The sequence below is a fragment of the Emys orbicularis genome, chromosome 5 (assembly GCF_028017835.1).
Source record: "Emys orbicularis isolate rEmyOrb1 chromosome 5, rEmyOrb1.hap1, whole genome shotgun sequence".
NCBI lineage: Eukaryota > Metazoa > Chordata > Testudines > Emydidae > Emys > Emys orbicularis.
Genome location: NC_088687.1, coordinates 10,848,102 through 10,866,271, shown reverse-complemented (window position 1 = coordinate 10,866,271; position 18,170 = coordinate 10,848,102). Strand labels below are relative to the sequence as shown.

The following is an 18,170-nucleotide window of genomic DNA, read 5'->3' as shown; positions in this document are numbered from 1 at the left end:
TTGCATGTTCACTTCTGCGATGCACTGACTGGGAGCAGCCAGGACGGTGCCACCTTCTACCAGCAGTGCATGTCAGTGCACATCCCTCCCCCACCCCCAGCATTGGGGAGCGTGCTGTGGATGTGGCTATAAAAGGGGGGCTTGGCGCTACTGCCCTCTCAGTTCCTTCCAACTACTACAGTGGAATACCAAGTAACAGTGACATTAGGACACCACAGGAGCAAGGAACGCAGGTGGGGAGTGTGAATATGAAGAGTACACCTCAAAGAATTCCGATTACAAACACCCAACCTTCACTACTTCTTCGATGGTCCTCTGCACATTCCCACTCTTGGGATAGTTTGACAAGCAGTACTGTAAATAAGGAAGAAGGGAGCGGAGTTTTAATTAAATAATGACTGAAGGACCACTCTGCCAAACTGTGCTTCAGAGCTGGATGCCAGATCCAACGCATAACGTCTTGTAAAAGTGTGACTTGAACTCCATGGAGCAGCCCTGCATATTTCAATATGAGGAATATGTTTGGAGACTGCTACAGATGTACCTGCCCTTCTAATAGAATGGGTTCTAAGAGGACCAGAAGGAGAAAGGGAAGCTTTTTGGTAAAATTCCTCAATACAAAGTCTAACCCATCTGGATAGGGACTGTGCTGAATGGCCTGACCCTTAGAAGTACCAGCAAATGAAACAAATAACTTGGACGAAGACATGAAGTTCTTCATTCTATTCAAGTAATATAAGCTAAGAGCGCTCTTGTAAGCAATGTAATCTAGACTCCCCTTTACGCGAATTAGGTTTAGGAAAAAAATGCAGGTAAATTTATACTCTGATGTATACGGAACTCCGACACTGCCTTTGGAAGGAATTTAGGATGTGGTCTAAGATCACTTTATCTTTATGAAAAGAACTCTGGGGAGGGTGGTCTGCCATCAATGCATACAACTCACTAATTCTTCTAGTGAAAGAAATTGCTATTATGAAAAGCTGTCTTTATAGAAAGACGAAACAGAGAACAATCCCGTAGAGGCTCAAACGGGGAAGATATAGGTATATTAGTACTAAATTCAAATTCCATGGAGGGACCGGGTCATGAACTGGGGAATACGGATTCAATAAACTTTTTAAAAAGTTTTTCACCAGACTGTATGAGAAGGTGGCTTCAACTTTTACATGAGTATATACTGCTGCTATTGCTGATAGGTGGACTTTAATCAAGAGAAACAAACCCATTGTTTTTAAGTGTACCAAGTGTTCCAAAGCCAGTTGTGTAAGGGCTGAATCTGGGTCAACATTCCTATCCGCTGCCCAAATAATTAATCTTCTCCATTTAAACTCTTAACTTCTCTCTGTCCTTGCGCCATCTGCCCACCCCTTGTATGAACTACAGAGAGGTGCCTACCTGGTGAGCAGACCTCCAAATCTTCTCTCTTGGATAGAAGAACTACACTTGGGTTGATGCCTGGGGACCTTTCTCTGCTGCAAGGGCAGATTTGCCCTTAAATGCACAAAAGGTAATTCCAAGTCACGGTTCCCAGAACTGTGCAAATAAAGTATTTTGTGCACTACCAACTCCCAAGTGCCTGTCTTAGCAGATGTGAGTAACATGGCTGAGATCAGGGTGCAGAAAGAGTCACAGCTTTGGAAGTCTCAATCAGAAAGTTGCACTGATATTTCGTCTTTCAATTTTGCACTGAATTTTCCTGTGGGGCTTTTTTCAGGCCATTCGACTCTTACATGGAGGTACAATGCAAAGGGTTTGATTTTTTATATCCAGAACAGGGACATGGCACTCACCAGCCTGCGGCTCATTGGCAGTGTAGGAAGAATTTAAGAGAACAGCAGCAACTTACTCTGTCTAGCCCTCAAGTCTCATGTTTTAACAAGTTTGCAATCCCCATACATACAATATTCCCACCACCTACTTTAGACAACCAGCATATCCACATCCCCACCAATGGGAAATAACTTACCAAAGACTGGTTCTTCTCATGGAACAGAATGTATGTTATGAGCTGTGACTGTGGAAGGGGGCTGCACCCACCTCTCTTCTGGAGGACTGCTGGCTGCTTTTCCCTAGATCCACAAGTAGGGAATGTGTTTATCTGTAAGGTGACAAACAAGAGTTAGCAGGAATAAAGCCCAAGAAATCATCCTGTCGGGTCATCTGCTCTGGAATTGGAAATGGAAGAGCTAGACTTTGAGCAAACTAAACTGTACAGTCAGACTGTGTTCCACACAAACAGTAGAACAATCCCAAGATGGTGCTTATAATTCATATGCACACGCACACGCACGCACACACACACACACACAGGTGTGCTGAAGCAAGCTATAGGATAGTCTGCTTAACATACCTGAGGAGTCACAAAATAACTGGTGTCTGGACTGACACACACCGGACTGGTTTGTAAGTTTCTGAATTATAATCATAGAATCATAGAATATCAGGGTTGGAAGGGACCTCAGGAGGTCATCTAGTCCAACCCCCTGCTCAGAGCAGGACCAATCCCCAGACAGATTTTTGCCCCAGATCCCTAAATGGCCCCCTCAAGGATTGAACTCACAACCCTGGGTTTAGCCGGCCAATGCTCAAACCACTGAGCTATCCCTCCCACCACTACACTGTTAAAAGAGTTTGATACTCGTATGTACTGTAATACAGTAATGCAGAGTAATCTTTTATTTTTAAATAAATACGTGTTTTTGTGTGTTCTGAGTTAAGAATTTTTTAAAAAAAACTTGACAAGACTCCTTCTCCCAACCTCACGCCACACACACACAGTTCTGCCTCCACCGAAGGGGCCAAGACAGCCTGCATCCCAGCAACCTGATCTGTGAAGCAGAGAGAAAACTCCTCACAACAGTGAGAAACACTCAACTCTACCCAACCACAGACAATTCAGCAGGCACTCTTCCTGCCTGGACGTATCTGCTGGTTGGGACTCTGCAGACGCTAGAGTGGAGAAGAAGAATCCTTTCACCTCTAGGGTAGCATAAGAGTGCAAAAACTCAGAACATGATTTCTGCCACTGGCAGCACAGAAGCTCCCCTGTACTTTGTCTGTCACCACAATAACCCGCGAAGAAAGCACACTGGGACAGGGTGCCACCATATGGATAGTAATGGACAGAATAATATCTAGCTCTTTATCTAGCGCTTTTCGTCATTAGATCCCCAAAGCACTTCACAAAGGACGTCAGTATCATTATCCCCATTTTACAGTTCACAAAACTGAGGCATGGAGCAGTGAAATGACTTGTCCAAAGTCACAGCAGATCAGCAACAGAGCTGGGAACAGACCTCTGCCCTCCCAAATCTAAGTCCAGTGCTATGTCCACTAGGCCACAAGAAGGGAATCACAAGGTTCAATGAGAGTATTGAAAGAGTGGGTCCACTGGCCAAAGCATCCTTCAGAACAGTCAGGTCCACCTGTCTCCCAAGATGGACCAATAAAATAGGAAGCAAAGATGAGTCCTGCCCTCAAACCAGGACAGGCAATAGTCTGACCCTGACAAAGGCGAATTCCATATGTCTCAGTCTTCAACCCCAACCCAAATATCAAATCTGGGATGTAACCAGCTTTGTGTGCTGAGCCAGAAACATCTGAAACAGTCCCATGGTTGTCATGGCAGCAATGAAATAATGGACCCATCCAGACCAGTTATTTTTTGAAAGGACATTCAAGACACTGAGGACAATCAGCTCAGTGGCTGAAGCACCAAACCAGACAGGAATTCAATCAGCTCAGCAAGGAAACCTGAGTGAAGAAAGACAGCACGTACACCAGCACAAGCTACATCTGAGACGGGTCCTAGGACTCAAGAGGGACACTGACAGGAGTTCAGTGATGGTGTTTGTGTCTGTGTGTGTGGAGGGGAACCGCCTACATTTAAGATCAGACGCAAACAGCACAGCCCCAGGACTTCTGCAGTCCTCCCTATAATTAGAAATATCCATTTCTTTCCACTACAGATTTGCCAGCCACTATGTTTAGGGCCACATCCTGCAGTCTGCCTTTACTGGAAGTTTTGCCTGAGTGAATAACTGCAGGCTTTGGTCCACATTTAGCAGCACAAATCAATACTGTTTAAAACAAAAAAAACAAAAACAAAAAAACAATGGCTAACAAAACCCATTTTGCTTGTTTTCAAATATGAGCCATTGCAAGTCAAGAGCTGGAATGCTGATTGGATATAAACCGAGCCACTTTGAAAAAGAGCACTGATGACAAGAGAGCTCAGTCTGCAATTTACCATGGATCCTAAAAAACAGGCTGCATCGTTACTAGCTATTTTAAGAAAAACTGGATGCTTGCCACGCAGTATTTTAGGGAGTTTATATATGATTTCTAAAAGAACGGAACGCAAGCTTGGGGAACTGGTGAATAATCAGGCCTCCTCTAGGTGTAACAAGATGTGTGCATTGATCCCATATTCAGAAGATTTCATTCCCAGAACTGGCTGGCTAGGAACTTTGGTGTACCCAAGCATGGATTAATTTCTAACCTCTCCACTGCTGCCATCTGACCTTCCTTCTTGGGGAAGTAACAGTGAGGTTCCTTTCTTTGTTACCAGCACCACATGGGCATGCTGACTGTGGCCATTAGCAGGTTCCATTTAAAAGAAACCTTGTTGTAGTGCTCATCTCACAGCAGGTATTATTGCTCCACAGCTGCCAGGAGGAGGGGGATTAGACCAAGTGTTTCCTCACTTTCTAGTCCCTTCGCCAGATAGAGAGATCAAGCCAAGCCTTGAATTGCTAAGGCCTACATGGGATTTAGATGAGAGTCCCCCCACCTTAGGGATGAGGCTCTCAACACCCCAGTGTTTTGCTTGTTCTCCAGGCCAGCCACGGCTGTTAATCTGTTCCACAGGTATTTATATAGAACGTATCCAGTATCATTATGCACTGCGTAACCTGGAACTTCTGGATCAAAATGATTTCCACTGCATATGTGAAGAAATGAACAGCTACAGGCATAGGTGCTGGAACAAGGGGTGCTGCCACACCCCCTGGCTTGATATGGTTTCCCCCATACACAGGGTTTACAGTTTCATTCAATGGCTCTCAGCACCCCCACTGTACACATTGTTCCAGCGCCCCCGGCCACAGAGAAGCTTGTAAGCATGACATGCCAAGCCCAGGGTGTGGGAGATCAAGCTTACCCACCCATCCCAGTAGCCACTTGTCAGTTATTCAAGGAGTGATGAAGATAGCCCCTTGAGTAACCTACAGGATGCTTAGCTATGATGTACATGAGACGGTCATGTCTCAGGAGGGCACCTACTTCGCCACAGACAGATTGGGCAAGAGAAAGGAAGAATCCTTAACAAGAGATGGGAGAAAGAACATGGGAAACAGGAGAACATGAAGGGAAAAACAAGGGCATGAAGAAATGAAAGGAGAGGAGTCAATATTGTCTTTTGAAAACTTCTTAAGAAACCTGTTTAGAAGCACACTTTCTCTGGTCTACTTGTCATCCTCCACACTACCAACCAGACGAGCTGGATGCCACTACCCAGGCCCAGCAGTTTCTTGCTGCAGAGGAAGCACAATCAGCCCCGAGGAGGAGTGAGAGGAGGGCTTTGCTCAATATCAGCAACTTGAGGTGATTCAGGAGGACTGTTCACAGGCTACAACAAGAGTCCTGTCCTGTAACTGGAGGAAGGACCGGGACTATGGCAGAAAGCCTGAAAAATGGGACGTGTAAATCCCAAGGTGAGGTAGATCACAAGGGCTCCAGCAGAGAAGCAGAAGGCCTTGCTGAGGGAAAAATCTTACCTCCAGATTATTTGCATGGCAAAACTCCTTGATATCATCCAGGAGAGGAACCAACATGGCAGATTTTGCTTCAGATACGCCATCAATTCTCTTCACATTTTCAACAGTCGTAGGCCTATTTTGGGTAGAACAAGAACACAATGGAGAGTTACCAGGCTTTGCTGGTTTATGTTTTGGAACATGGAGTGTAGATCAGAACAGGAATGACAATCCCCACTTTAACCACAGATTACACTGACAGGTGATCACTCTGCCATCACGGCACGGTCTGAGTTTTAGTCATGTTATTTTTCAAAGTTCTTATAAGAAGATCTGTGGAGGAAGTGTGTGGCTTTTTGCTAGTGCTTAATATTTTCTGGCACATACATTATTTTGCAACTAAGGACTAATGTATTTTTTTTATGTTCTGTCATGGCAAACTGGCTATAAACTGGGCTTCAACCACTTGCAGGGGTCAAAAAGGGATTCCCTCCACAATGTATTCTGGGTTTTCTGTTTTTATCTTCTTCCTCTGAAGCATCAGAGATGGCCACGGCTGGAGACAGGACACTGGACAGGGAAGATCAGGGCTCTGAGGTGGCACCGAGCATTCAGTCTCTCAGGGGCTCGGCTGGCTGGTTCTTGCTCACATACTCAGGATCCAGCTGATTGCCATGTGTGGGGTCAGGAAAGACTCTTCCCCAGGTCAGACTGGCAGGGACCTTGGGGGGTTTTCACCTTCCTCTGCAGCGTGTGGATATAAGGGTCACTTGCCCGGGTTATCTGGGTAAATCTCATCTATCGTTTCCCTGCCACTGCAGGGACCTCAGGCACTGGTGCACCTCAGTCCCTCCTGTTCTCTCCCGGTGATACATTACAGCCTCATCTCCTATGGACTGTAAATCTTTAGTGTAATTTTGATTGTTGGGTTTGGTGAGAGGGTGCTAGGTGGAATTGGTGGCTTGTGATATACAGGAGATCTGACCAGATGATCTGGAAGTCCCTTCTGGCTTTAAACTCTATGGGTTTGTTTACACGGCATAATAAACCTCTCTGTGTGACCTGCACCTGCAGACTCGGTGTGTCCAAGCCTGCACTTGAGTGTCCATACTGCACAGGAAACCCAAGCCTCACACCTGTACTGGCACAGCCATACTGCACTACGCAGACCCAGTCACAACTTCAGCTTCTGTAGGTGAATACCATCATAACCTGGGTTCCTCGTGCCCTCACCAGCTGTGGCCACTCTATGGCTTGGATCATAGTGCAATATGGGAGAACTTGTCTGTCTATCCCACAGGAATTGAGCAGAAGTGTTTTGATGGTTTTTGCCGGCGAACATATCCAGCTGAGCCATTTTGTGTCTGCATGCTCCCAGCAGCTGGAGCCATCAACATGGATCTCGACCCTGTGAAAGAACTTCTCCACCTCATGCTGTCAGTTCTATTTAGGGACACCGGTGGGGCACCTATGACTTTGCATTAGGCAACACACTGCAGAACCAGTTGCAGTTGTTATAGGCTGGGTTGTCTTACAATACTTGCTTTTATAGTGGGGAATCATGTAAGGAAGTTCATTTCTTCTCTCTATCTTTCTGGAGACTTTTACTGTAACACCCTGATTATTCATTTGTAGTACAGAAGTGCACAGAGTCCCTGGTCAGGTGACGGGGTAAGAGAGAGTCCCTGTCCTGAAGATCATACAATCCAAATGAAGACAAATGCAACAAGCTAATAAAACGAACAAGCAGAGGGAGCAGGGAAGGAAGGGTTGAGCAGGGTACACTGCTGCTTCCCCTGCACCCCCATCCCCTCTCCAGCCAGCCGGGAAGGCATGGTTACAAAGGCTGGATACAAGCAAAATTTGCAGGTTTTAGTTTTTCCCCAAAGCTACAAGCAAGGGGCATGTCTGATGCCCGCAGCCCTTGCTGGCCACCTGCCTGGTCTTTACCACTTGGCGATTTACCATATGCAGCATGGTAGAAGTGGGTCTTGAAGAAGGAAGCTGCTCTACAACTTAGTTCAGGGAAAGGCTTCATGCATAAGCGGTGGCTTGGAAGAAAGCATGAATTTGCTTGTGGGAGAGGCTGATAAATGGACTACGAAGGCAGACATCACTGGCGGTGGTAAAGGTTGACATGACAAGATACTTTCAGAAACAAGTATTGTAACAGAGTAATTCATACATGCAGTCAAATTTCACCTGTAGAGCTAAACCAACATAAGCAATAACTGCAACGCTGTTCTATCTGCATAACACCTGAGTTCACATAGCTCCATACACATGTTGAATGGAGGTAGCTACAATATCTTTGGTGCTACTAAAAATGCTAATAAACTTTACACATACATTTTCAGAACTTATGTGACCACAAAATTCAGACACACACAGCAGAAGCGTTCAGTTTGAGGAGTTTTTCCTGCACCTCTTGATAGTAACGTGTACCAAAATGAGAATCCATTAAAGTTTTTCTTCAAAATTCAGTCAGATTAGTAATTCTGCTGATGCAGAAAGTTACTGAACTGGAAGCATGTGGAAAAACAGAATTCCTCAGTATGTTTATGTAAAACACCTAAAATCTATGGCACATGAGAAGTAATGCATCATCATCATTTTCTGTTACTAACGTGGCTTGAAGGAATGAGGGTAAGACTCCAGAACATCTTTGGACTTACGTGTGGTTTTCAAACTGAAGACTTTACCTTATCTTGGCCATGTCCACCAGTATTTTATTTGTTGCCAACACAGCCGGAGGAATATCCTTCTCACTGGCTAGCTTCTGTCTGGCTGCCAGCAGCTTGCCATATAGAACAGTCTGTAAAGAACAAAGCTAAAGTATGAATACATGTAAGACATTACTTTAAAGAACACTAAGTCAAGGACTTAGACGTGATTAAAGTATGGGAAGAAAACTGCTACATGAGAAAGCAAACTATAGCCCAAAAATAAAACAGATAAGCAGTCAGAATCTAAACCATATCCACACATAATGTTTAATTATCATCAAGGACTCCAGTTCTAGGCACCTTCCTAAAGTTTAGTGTAACAGCTGAAAAATCCAGTTTAACAGCAGTTTCTCTGGTTGACATTTTGGAGGGACAAGGAATGGTCTCTAGGAATGTGTAAGACGTACACAAGCACAATTTAAATGCATTTCTTACACAAGCAGATGCCCTGTTTAATAGACTTACGTGCAGTTCCTTCTCTCTGGATGAAACAGCAGGTTCTGGGGACTTCAGTTTGATTGGTGACTGCACCAGGTCACTATTAAATTTAAAAATAAAATAAAACGTGATATTCATATTCCTATTAGATTAATGTATCAATTCACTTTGTACCAGCTCTGCTCTGCTGAGATTGGTAGGTTTGGGAGTTCTAGTGTATATGAGCCAGCCAGACCTGTGGTCTCAGCCTATCTAGTTGTCATTTGCATTAAAACACACCTGCACAGACACAGAGTCCACACTGGAGTTATCCTGAAATAACTACAGCAGTATAATTATAGCAGTATAGCTATGCTGCTAAATTTCTCCATTTAGGCTATGTCCACACTGCGCCCCTTACAACAGCCTGGCTGGGCCACGACAGCCACACCATTGTGAAGTGCGCAGAAACAAATGATTCTTACATTTTATATTATCCTGATCCATCCAAAAAATGTATCACATTTCCAAGTTATCAAAAAATAGAAACTAAGCAAAAACCAAGTGACCTGGAATAAATAAAAGTTATTTATAGCCTGGTTTTTAATTAATGTTTGTTATGTTTATTTCCCTTGCATTTGGATTTAAAATATCAACAAATGAAAATGTGTCTTAATTTTAGAGTTTAAACACACCCCTAAAATCAAACCCAAAACAGACTTAATTAACTCTGCATTTAAAAAGGCTCATAGACTTGTATTGTGCAGAAAACAAGGCCTGTTAAGATTTTTGAACAGTTATGGTCTACTTAATTGTATGATATAAATGTTCAGTTACTGGTTCAGTTCAGGTAATCAGCAATAGAAGTATTTTATCATCACTTTTTTAAAATTAATGTGGGATGTTTTAAAGAGCCATTTAACACACTGTAACCCTACCTACTTCAGCGCATAACCTAACTTACATTTTGTGACATTTTAGCATGTCATGTGAGGCAAAATTAAAAGTGTTTAGCTAATTTACCTATCAAAATTATTTGCTCTCTTAATGCTGTTTTACCAGTCTTTCAGACAGACAAATTATGCCATGTTTCTTAAAGGTTAAATGAAGTCTGGCATCTGTACAGCACTTATTTTCACACTAATGATTTGAGACATTGAAACAAAAAGTTAAGTTTACACCACAAACAGACTTACTTTCTTCTCTGACAGTTGCTCTACAGATACCACCTTCACAACACAGGAAAGAACGAATAAGTAGAGAAAGAGATATGAGTAGAAATAATTTAGTCCATTGTACCTTTCATTTGAGACATTGCCTCTTGTAGAAATTTTACTTGTTCCTTGATAAGAAAACATTTCCTGCAAATATGTCTGTTTAAAATAAAATAAAAAAAAAAAAAGTCAGAAAATCAAAAAAGGTATCCACATTTTCCCCCATACAAATATTAACAGTAAAATACTCATTTACATTTTTATACCAATTTGTTTAAAAGATATTCAGTGAAGAAAGGGATCGATTTTTTTCAAAACACACTACAGTCTGTTGCATAACGGAAAAATTCTTTCCTCTTGGTACCTGGCGTCCCTCTAGTACATTATTACAAATATACACCATACATGAGTAAAAAGCAGATGTGTGTTACAGTATGTTGATTCTCATTAGAAAACAGATTTAAAGTTTCTAACCTTAGTCACATTATAAGAGGAAATTGTAATAAAACAACAATTTACAGAATCAATGAACAAACACTTTATATAAACAAGTCACTATGGTAAAATATGTTCATGTTAAGAAAAACTGAGAAAATCTAACAAATTTAGAATTAAGGTTCCCTCTCAGCCCCTTGCACTAATGTAGGCATTGGAGTTTCACCCCATTTTCTGAAACCCCTTAGAAACTGTAGTGGCGGTCTTTACATTTAGTTTAATCCCAGATAAATAACTTAATCCAGAGTTATGGCTGAGATTGCACTATAGACAGTGTTACTGCTGTTTCTCATTCCCTCATTCCATGTCATCTGTAAACATTTAGATTACAAAATCCCGAGGAAGGGATTGTGATTTTCCATGTCTTTTGTGAAATAGGTAGTGCATATTTGGGTGTTAATACTACACTTCACTTTCACACATTAATGTGTTCAGTGTACCAATTATTTTGTTCACCACACAACTATCATACAAATGATTTGTAAATCCTATATTCTGTGCTGCTTTACTGTGCATCTTAAGCTTTCAAATATGTGGAGAAGACTTTATAGCTAGATATACTGATCTGTTAGCTCACTTGCCCGTCACTAAAAAGAATAATGAAGTGTATGATGAGTAATATTTTTCTCAAATACAGACCTGTTTCTCTGGTGTCAGCTTTATTGATCTCGTATCTGGTGAATGTGGTCCTGCAACTGAAGTTATCTGTCTATTGCTGTAAGAAAATGAATTCAAATGTATTCAAAACATATAAAAAAAATAACCACTCTGACATGAAGGCTGACATTTCAAAATACATCTGGGGAGAGGATGGTTTCAGAATACAAAGAGCAAAGAAGGGTAGCTGGTGCGTGACCCTCCTCAGAAGATTTTGAAATTGCTTGTAGTCATCGGGGTGACGGTAAAGCCAATGCAACTCCTTGTCTGGCGATGAAGATGACGATCCTGTTGGAGCTGGTGGATCCACATGTTATGGTTCCTCCTCTTCCTCCATTAGTTCTTGAGGAGGTTCATGATATTCTCTGCATGGAGAGGGCTGTCTAGACTCTCAGTAGGATCACAGAGATTTGGGATGTCACATATATGGATCCCATAGCCCCAGTAAGGCCAGTGTGACAGGTAATATGGAAACTGGGGTAGTCCCCAAGGAGGAGGGAACCATTGATACCATTGATTCTGAGGAGTGTAGTCCCTCTTATGCAAGCAAGACTGTGCCCAAGAGACACGCCCTCCCCACCCCACAAAAAAAACCTTAGTGCAGAAACCTCCTCCTTGGCGCAGGCAGTCTCCAGTAGCGGGATTCACATATTTGTTCTCCCAACATAAAAGTAACACATGCATAATATATATGGCTGTAGTTACCTTTGGGTGTGAGGTTTCCTTAGATATAGTTCTTCACTGGGCTGTAGCAGAAGGGTCCGACACAACTCACTCCTAGCTTTACAGAGCCAGTCTCTACCCTGTAGGATACAGACCAAGTCACTCAACTTTACATTCCCAAAAGAAACCTCTGACAGGAAGGTTTTACAACAAGATTACCTTCTTAGTCAACTCACACAGAGTTGCAAATCTGCTTTTACCAGAAACTTCTTTAAGGAAACCTTCAATGATGAGCTGTCGGCCCAAAGCCTTCCACCAATTGTCTGGCCAGTCCTTTCCACTACCAAAGAGAGCGTGAGTTCGGTACTTGTCTGGGAGACGCTGGGAATTCTGAAATCATTCAAACATTTTGGTCAGACTCCTCAATTCCTAGAAAAACTACTCCACCATAACTGGTAAAGCACAGAAATAGTCATGCAGTCCTGTACGAATATAAGCCATCATTACTAAAATGAAGAACTGAAAGCTGAAGAAGACTGAAAATGCTAGAACTATGGGAGAACCCCTCCAAACATGAGAATATATTTGGCAGAATCATTTAATACCCATTAAAAATGGCTGAATTTGAAACTGTTGAATCTGAATCCTTCCCTTTGTTCGTTGTTAGAGCAAGGGCCACGCCAATGTACCTCACTGCTGTCACGGGAGTGGTGACAGGGTACTTTCCTCTGTGCCTATTCATTCCACTTTGGGGCCTTCTGCCAAGACTGCCTAAGGACTGGTTGAGTCCCTCTTCCCTCCTCCCCTTGGGTGGACTGCAAAGAAGAGCCAGACAGAGACTCCAGGTGGTAGGGGCAGAAGCAACCAAAACAGGACTGCTGCACTAGGGGGGACAGAGTAAAATGAGGCCAAGCAGGGGCCACCCTTCTCCAGCGCCCTTCTGGACCCAGAACAGTGCAGGGGAGATGCTACATGCACACTCTGGGGGCACTAGACCCACTGGCTGTGGCCTCAGCAAGCCAGCAGCCAAACTGGGGATGGGTGGGGCGGGGTTTGTAGGCAGCGCAGCCGAGGAGAGGTTTAAGGAGGGTTTGAAGGTGGATAATGAGGTAGCTCTTCCCAAGCATGATGGTCAGCATGGGAGGAAGCATGAAGGAGCTTGTTTGAAAACTTAACAAGTGGCTGATGGAAGCTGACATCATGGCCCAACTGGAAGCTGTTGTCAACATCCTGATAGTGAATATGAGATACTAGGTCAGGGGCAATAGGATGCGAAGGGCCGTGAAAGTGAAGCCACGCAGCTTATGTTGGATGCGATAGAGAAGGGAGAGCCAGTGGAGGGATTCAAAGAGAGAAGTGACTTGGTCAAAGTGATGGGCTAGGAAAATGATCCATGCAGCAGCATTCTCAATGTATCAAGACAGCATTTGTCAAGGCCCGAGAGAAAGATGCTGCAGTAATCAAGATGTGAGATGATGGGAGCTTGGCTGAGAGTTTAGCTGTGCGGATGGACAGGAAAGGCCATATCTTAGACCTGTTATGCAGAAACAATAGGCAAGATTTAGACATATCCCAGATGTGAAGATCTAGAGTGGTCTGAATTGAAGATGGCGCCCAGGTTACAGGTCTGAGTGACAGTCAGGATGCTGGTGTTGTCCACAGTGATCGAGAAAGGAGGTGACATTTCCTGGTACAGGCTAGGGTCTCCTACTCCTTGTTAGCTCCTATTCCTTCCTGCTATCATCTGTATCTGGGTTGAGTGCAGGCTAAAAGCAGACCTAGTGGTCTGTGATGGTAAGATGATGGAGCACCAGGTCTCTAGGGAGTAGCGTCATTCCACTCTCCAGGAGACTGAGTCAAGGGCTAGTTGTGTGGAGGGCAGAATTGACAAAGGGGAGTATCACAGACTAAGGACTCTGTGGGTGACATGTGCCAGTTCCTGCACTAGAGACAGAAAAGGAGAAAGGCACCTCCTCTGCGATATGTCTGCACCATGGTCATTCATGCCTTTGACATCCAAACTGAACTACTTCAACGAGCCTACTTGCATCTTGACTACCTTCAGCCATGGCAGACTGCATGCACATACCTGCTTATTTAGTGATCCCTGCCATGTGCAGCAGATCTCACCTGCGCTCTGCAAACTGTACTGTCCACCTACCTATTTGCTTCTGGGTACAATGCAAGGCGCTGACTTTTATCTACAAAAGCCCTCTAGGGTATGTGTTTCAGATACCTCACAGACTCTCTCCCCCAATGCAACATCTTCAGACAAAAGCGACAAAGAGTCCTGTGGCACCTTATAGACTAACAGAAGTATTGGAGCATCTTCAGACAGTTCAGACATTTGTGCTGTCCCCAGATTTGAACCTTGAGGCACTGGAAGCAGAATATTCTCAATGGAGACAGAGTAGTTCTTCCGAGGGTTGACCTTTGCTCTATTGGTTGTTTCAGTTTTTAAATGGTTGTATATGTGCCCAGAAGGAAAACCGGGAGCATTTTTATAAAAGTTAAGCAAACAAAAAAAAAAAAAAAAATCTGTCAATGCATACATACATAAAATCACAGGACTATCAAACAACATGAGACACATTCCTGATTTCCCTATCTGGTCCCCAGGAGAGAGACTGTATTCCAGGAGCAGCTTGCTCCATTAAGCACTCTGTCAAAAATTGAGAACTTACCTGTCCTAATCTGAGATTAGCCACAAAAGAGATGAAAGTGGCCTTGCTTAAAGGCACATGTGCCGACCGAGGAGTGGCGTTCCAGTGGAACTCAAACACCAGACAGCAGAAGTCACAGAATCAGAGAAACTTAGGACTGAAAAGGACCTTGAACAATTTCTGGGGAAAAGGGACACTTAATAAATTGTGAATTAGGTAACTGCACGGAGCACCACATTTATGTGATGCTGCTGAGATCACTGAAACGTGTGTTTTATACTTCTTTTTGCCAGTCTTTCATATTGTCACATTGAGATACCTTCATTCAATTCTTTATTCTTGCTGATTCTTGCTAGTTCTTTATCTCTTATATTTGATACAATTCATATGTATAAAACATACTGGAAATCTGGCTGTTGATCTGCAGATTCAAAATTTGTTTGCAAAATTGGAATGAATCATGGACATTTGTGTTCCTGATTTTGTTTTTGTAATGCCTTCATTTAAACTTTTTCATTTATGGATTTTTGAAGTTTAAAAAGAATGGTATTTTATTTACAGGTACTATAGCATATAAATTATTCTCTAAAATATATATTGTAATGATATGTAATGTGCAATACTTACTTTCAGGAAGTGCGCACTGAAAACAATACTTACATTTAAAATACATAAAAATGTGTAATACAATGAATTTTCCAACTAGAGTTTTACAAGATATTGCCATATAAATAGGACTAACAGTATTTCAACTGTAATTAGCTGAAACAATGACTAACATCTTAGATATTATTAAATATGAGAATTATGACTAAAAGGTATTCACATGAGTGGCCACAAAGATTTTGGAGCCTAGAATATCTCACAATAAAAAAGTACCCACATTATTTCAGTTTATTAATGTGGTCATGTTCTAAAGTTGCATATTTTTCTAGCAGCGGTGGTATAAAATTTCAGTCAAGGCAACTTCTTAATTTGAAGCTTCCCAGGAGGACTTGTTCAGTACCGTATGCTGACTCAGTTTTCAAATAATAGGTGAAATCTGATCTCTCTTGTGACCCACCTGAAGTCTGTCTAGGAGCCCACCTGTACCTATTTGTTATGAAAAGACACTGCTAGGTTAAATAAAATCCAAGCTAACACAATTCTTCATGAACTTCACACAAACCTTTTAAAGTATTTAGATATCTTATGGTGATAAGGATGGGTTATTTCCTAGGATATTTAGCCTTATTACACAACTTTCAAAGTCTTACGAACACCTTTTACAAAAAATAGAAACATTATAGACAGCAGTTGAGCTGAGGTTTACAGCTGGAGATAATTTTCATTACCATTTACATTGCTGTTTGGGGTAGCCTGCAACTTTCACATTATAAAGCCTTCTAACTTAAAAAACAAAACAAAAAAAAACCAGAGGCATATAAACTGTGATCCGGATATTTTATTAAATATATCAATGCCAAGTTTTTAACATGAGTTATTCCTAATAAAGGGAAAAATTTAATCAAGTATTTCCCTACTATTAACAAGTAATTTTCTTCCAAGCTAAAAACACACTCTCTTTCAAAATGTTTGTTTTGTGACTTTCTTCATATTTCATTCTTCAGTGATTATTTTCCCCATAATGTTTAAAAAGCCTTTACATGTAAAGATCTGTATAAATCATTCAATGCGCTTTGCTTCAACCCCACCCACCAGATTAAGTCAGCAAGACAAAAGTGCTCATTAACACAAGCATAATCTTCTACTCTACTCAATCATCAGTCAACAGGCTAGCTACTTTGAAATTTAGAGAACAGAAAGATGTATTCTCCCTTCACTGTAAACAAACAACCCCTTTTAGTGTTAATGGAAGTTACACACCTGCATGGAGAGAGGAATACCTCCTCCCATTAGAAAAGTATTTCAGTTGCTATAAACAATACAAGAGATTAAATTGCAGGTAAAATGTTCACAGGTAGTGGAAAAGTTTCGATAACCCTCCAGTATTCGAGCTTACTGCCACTTGTTCAAAAGTTGACTGTAAACAATCCAGAAAGAGACAGTCTAGAGATTTAGAGGCAGTTCAATATACTGCTAAGTACAGGATCTTAGTTTGGATCCAAGCTCTTAGGCCAGAAAGGGCTGGGGATGTTGAATGTTTAACCTTTAGAAAAAGGAGCCTAAAATCGTGAACTCTTTTGGGTAGAGACCATCAACGTATTCATTGTACACAGTAAGGGCCCTGGTCTATAGACACTGCTGCAATACAAATAATCCATCATAATAATAAAGAGCAGCTCCAGGGCTAACACACCAGTGCTACTGAATTAGTCTGTTCAGCCTTTCTCTAGAGGAAGGCTCACTACACTATAAGACTGGCCTTTGCTGGGGTTGGGGAGAGAGGTACTATTAAGTGAAACGTGTGTGTTGTTTCTGGGAGCAGGAAGGGGGGTGTTATCACAGGAATGCTATCCCTCCACCCCAAAAATACACAAGGAATTTTAACCACACTTACAGATCCTCGGAGAAACATAACCGGAACTCTAGTTCCAAACTTCTCGTCTAAGGCCTTCACTGCAGACATCAGCTGGTACGCTTGCTGACCGAAGTCCTGCAAACTCTCTTCTGTGTCACTGTTAATAGTGCAGCAATGGGTTCTAACATGCACAAGAAAACAAAGAGTAACTGCCAAGTGCTAAACACTCAGAAATAAGGGGCATTATTTATTAAAATATAGTTAAAAATATAAAGCATACGCTTGAATTACAGCTTTTACATTTAATTATGCAATTAAATATACCTTTAAATGCAAAAATCTAGTGTTCAAGATACAAAAGTCAAAATTCCATGAGGTAAAACTGTGTTGGCAACACTAACTTGTGCCTGAAGACCTGTAGCAGAGTTAGCACTGTGTGAACAACTCTTAACCCTTTGAACATCTTGAGTATTCTAGTATGTTACCCAACAGCTTTCAAGTTGCTTTTACACTACTTTTTGCATTTAACTACCATGGGGCTAGGGAAGTCCTGAGATACCAGTTTTATGTGGATTGTAGCCACAGTTCTCCTCAGGTACATGGGGGGGAAAAACACCAGAAAAAATTAAAAGCAGGTCATTTGGTGGGAGTGGGGAGGGCTATATCTCCCAAACAACCCCAAATTAACACAAACTTAAGCCAAGACCTTTTACTGGCATTGAAATTGTAAAGCCAATGTGACTTTGCATGTAGATTTAGGGCACAATGAAAAATCATCTCTAAAATAAAATTCTGCTCTAATCATAACTACAGTGCAGCTAAGGGATTATCCCATAATTTGGGAACGGACAGGAAGCATAGCTGAACTGATTACTTTCTTCTGAGAGCAGCATTAGTACATCTAGATCAGTGGTTTTCAAACTTTTTTTCTGGCGACCCAGTTGAAGAAAATTGTTGATGCCAGCGACCCAACGGAGCTGGGGATGAGGTGTTTGGGAGTGGGGGTGAGAGCTGCGGGGTGGGGCCGGGAATGAGGAGTTTAGAGTGTGGGAGGGGGCTCTGGGCTGGGGCAGGGGGTTGGGGTGCGTGAGGGGGGCAGGGCTCTGGGCTGGGGG

The 18,170-nt window shown here is 42.4% G+C and overlaps 1 protein-coding gene across 1 annotated transcript in view; it reads right to left on the bottom strand.

The window, feature by feature from the left end:
• WRN (WRN RecQ like helicase) overlaps positions 1–18,170 on the bottom strand; it is a 121,142-nt gene that overhangs the window by 8,506 nt on the left and 94,466 nt on the right. Inside the window, exons 23-31 of the mRNA XM_065405267.1 lie at positions 17,095–17,236; positions 12,151–12,321; positions 11,974–12,071; positions 11,251–11,326; positions 10,202–10,275; positions 8,951–9,023; positions 8,462–8,574; positions 5,781–5,895; positions 1,970–2,101 (exon numbers count right to left, since the gene is read on the bottom strand). Coding sequence (XP_065261339.1) covers positions 1,970–2,101; positions 5,781–5,895; positions 8,462–8,574; positions 8,951–9,023; positions 10,202–10,275; positions 11,251–11,326; positions 11,974–12,071; positions 12,151–12,321; positions 17,095–17,236 — 994 coding nt within the window. The remainder of the gene's footprint in view (positions 1–1,969; positions 2,102–5,780; positions 5,896–8,461; positions 8,575–8,950; positions 9,024–10,201; positions 10,276–11,250; positions 11,327–11,973; positions 12,072–12,150; positions 12,322–17,094; positions 17,237–18,170) is intronic.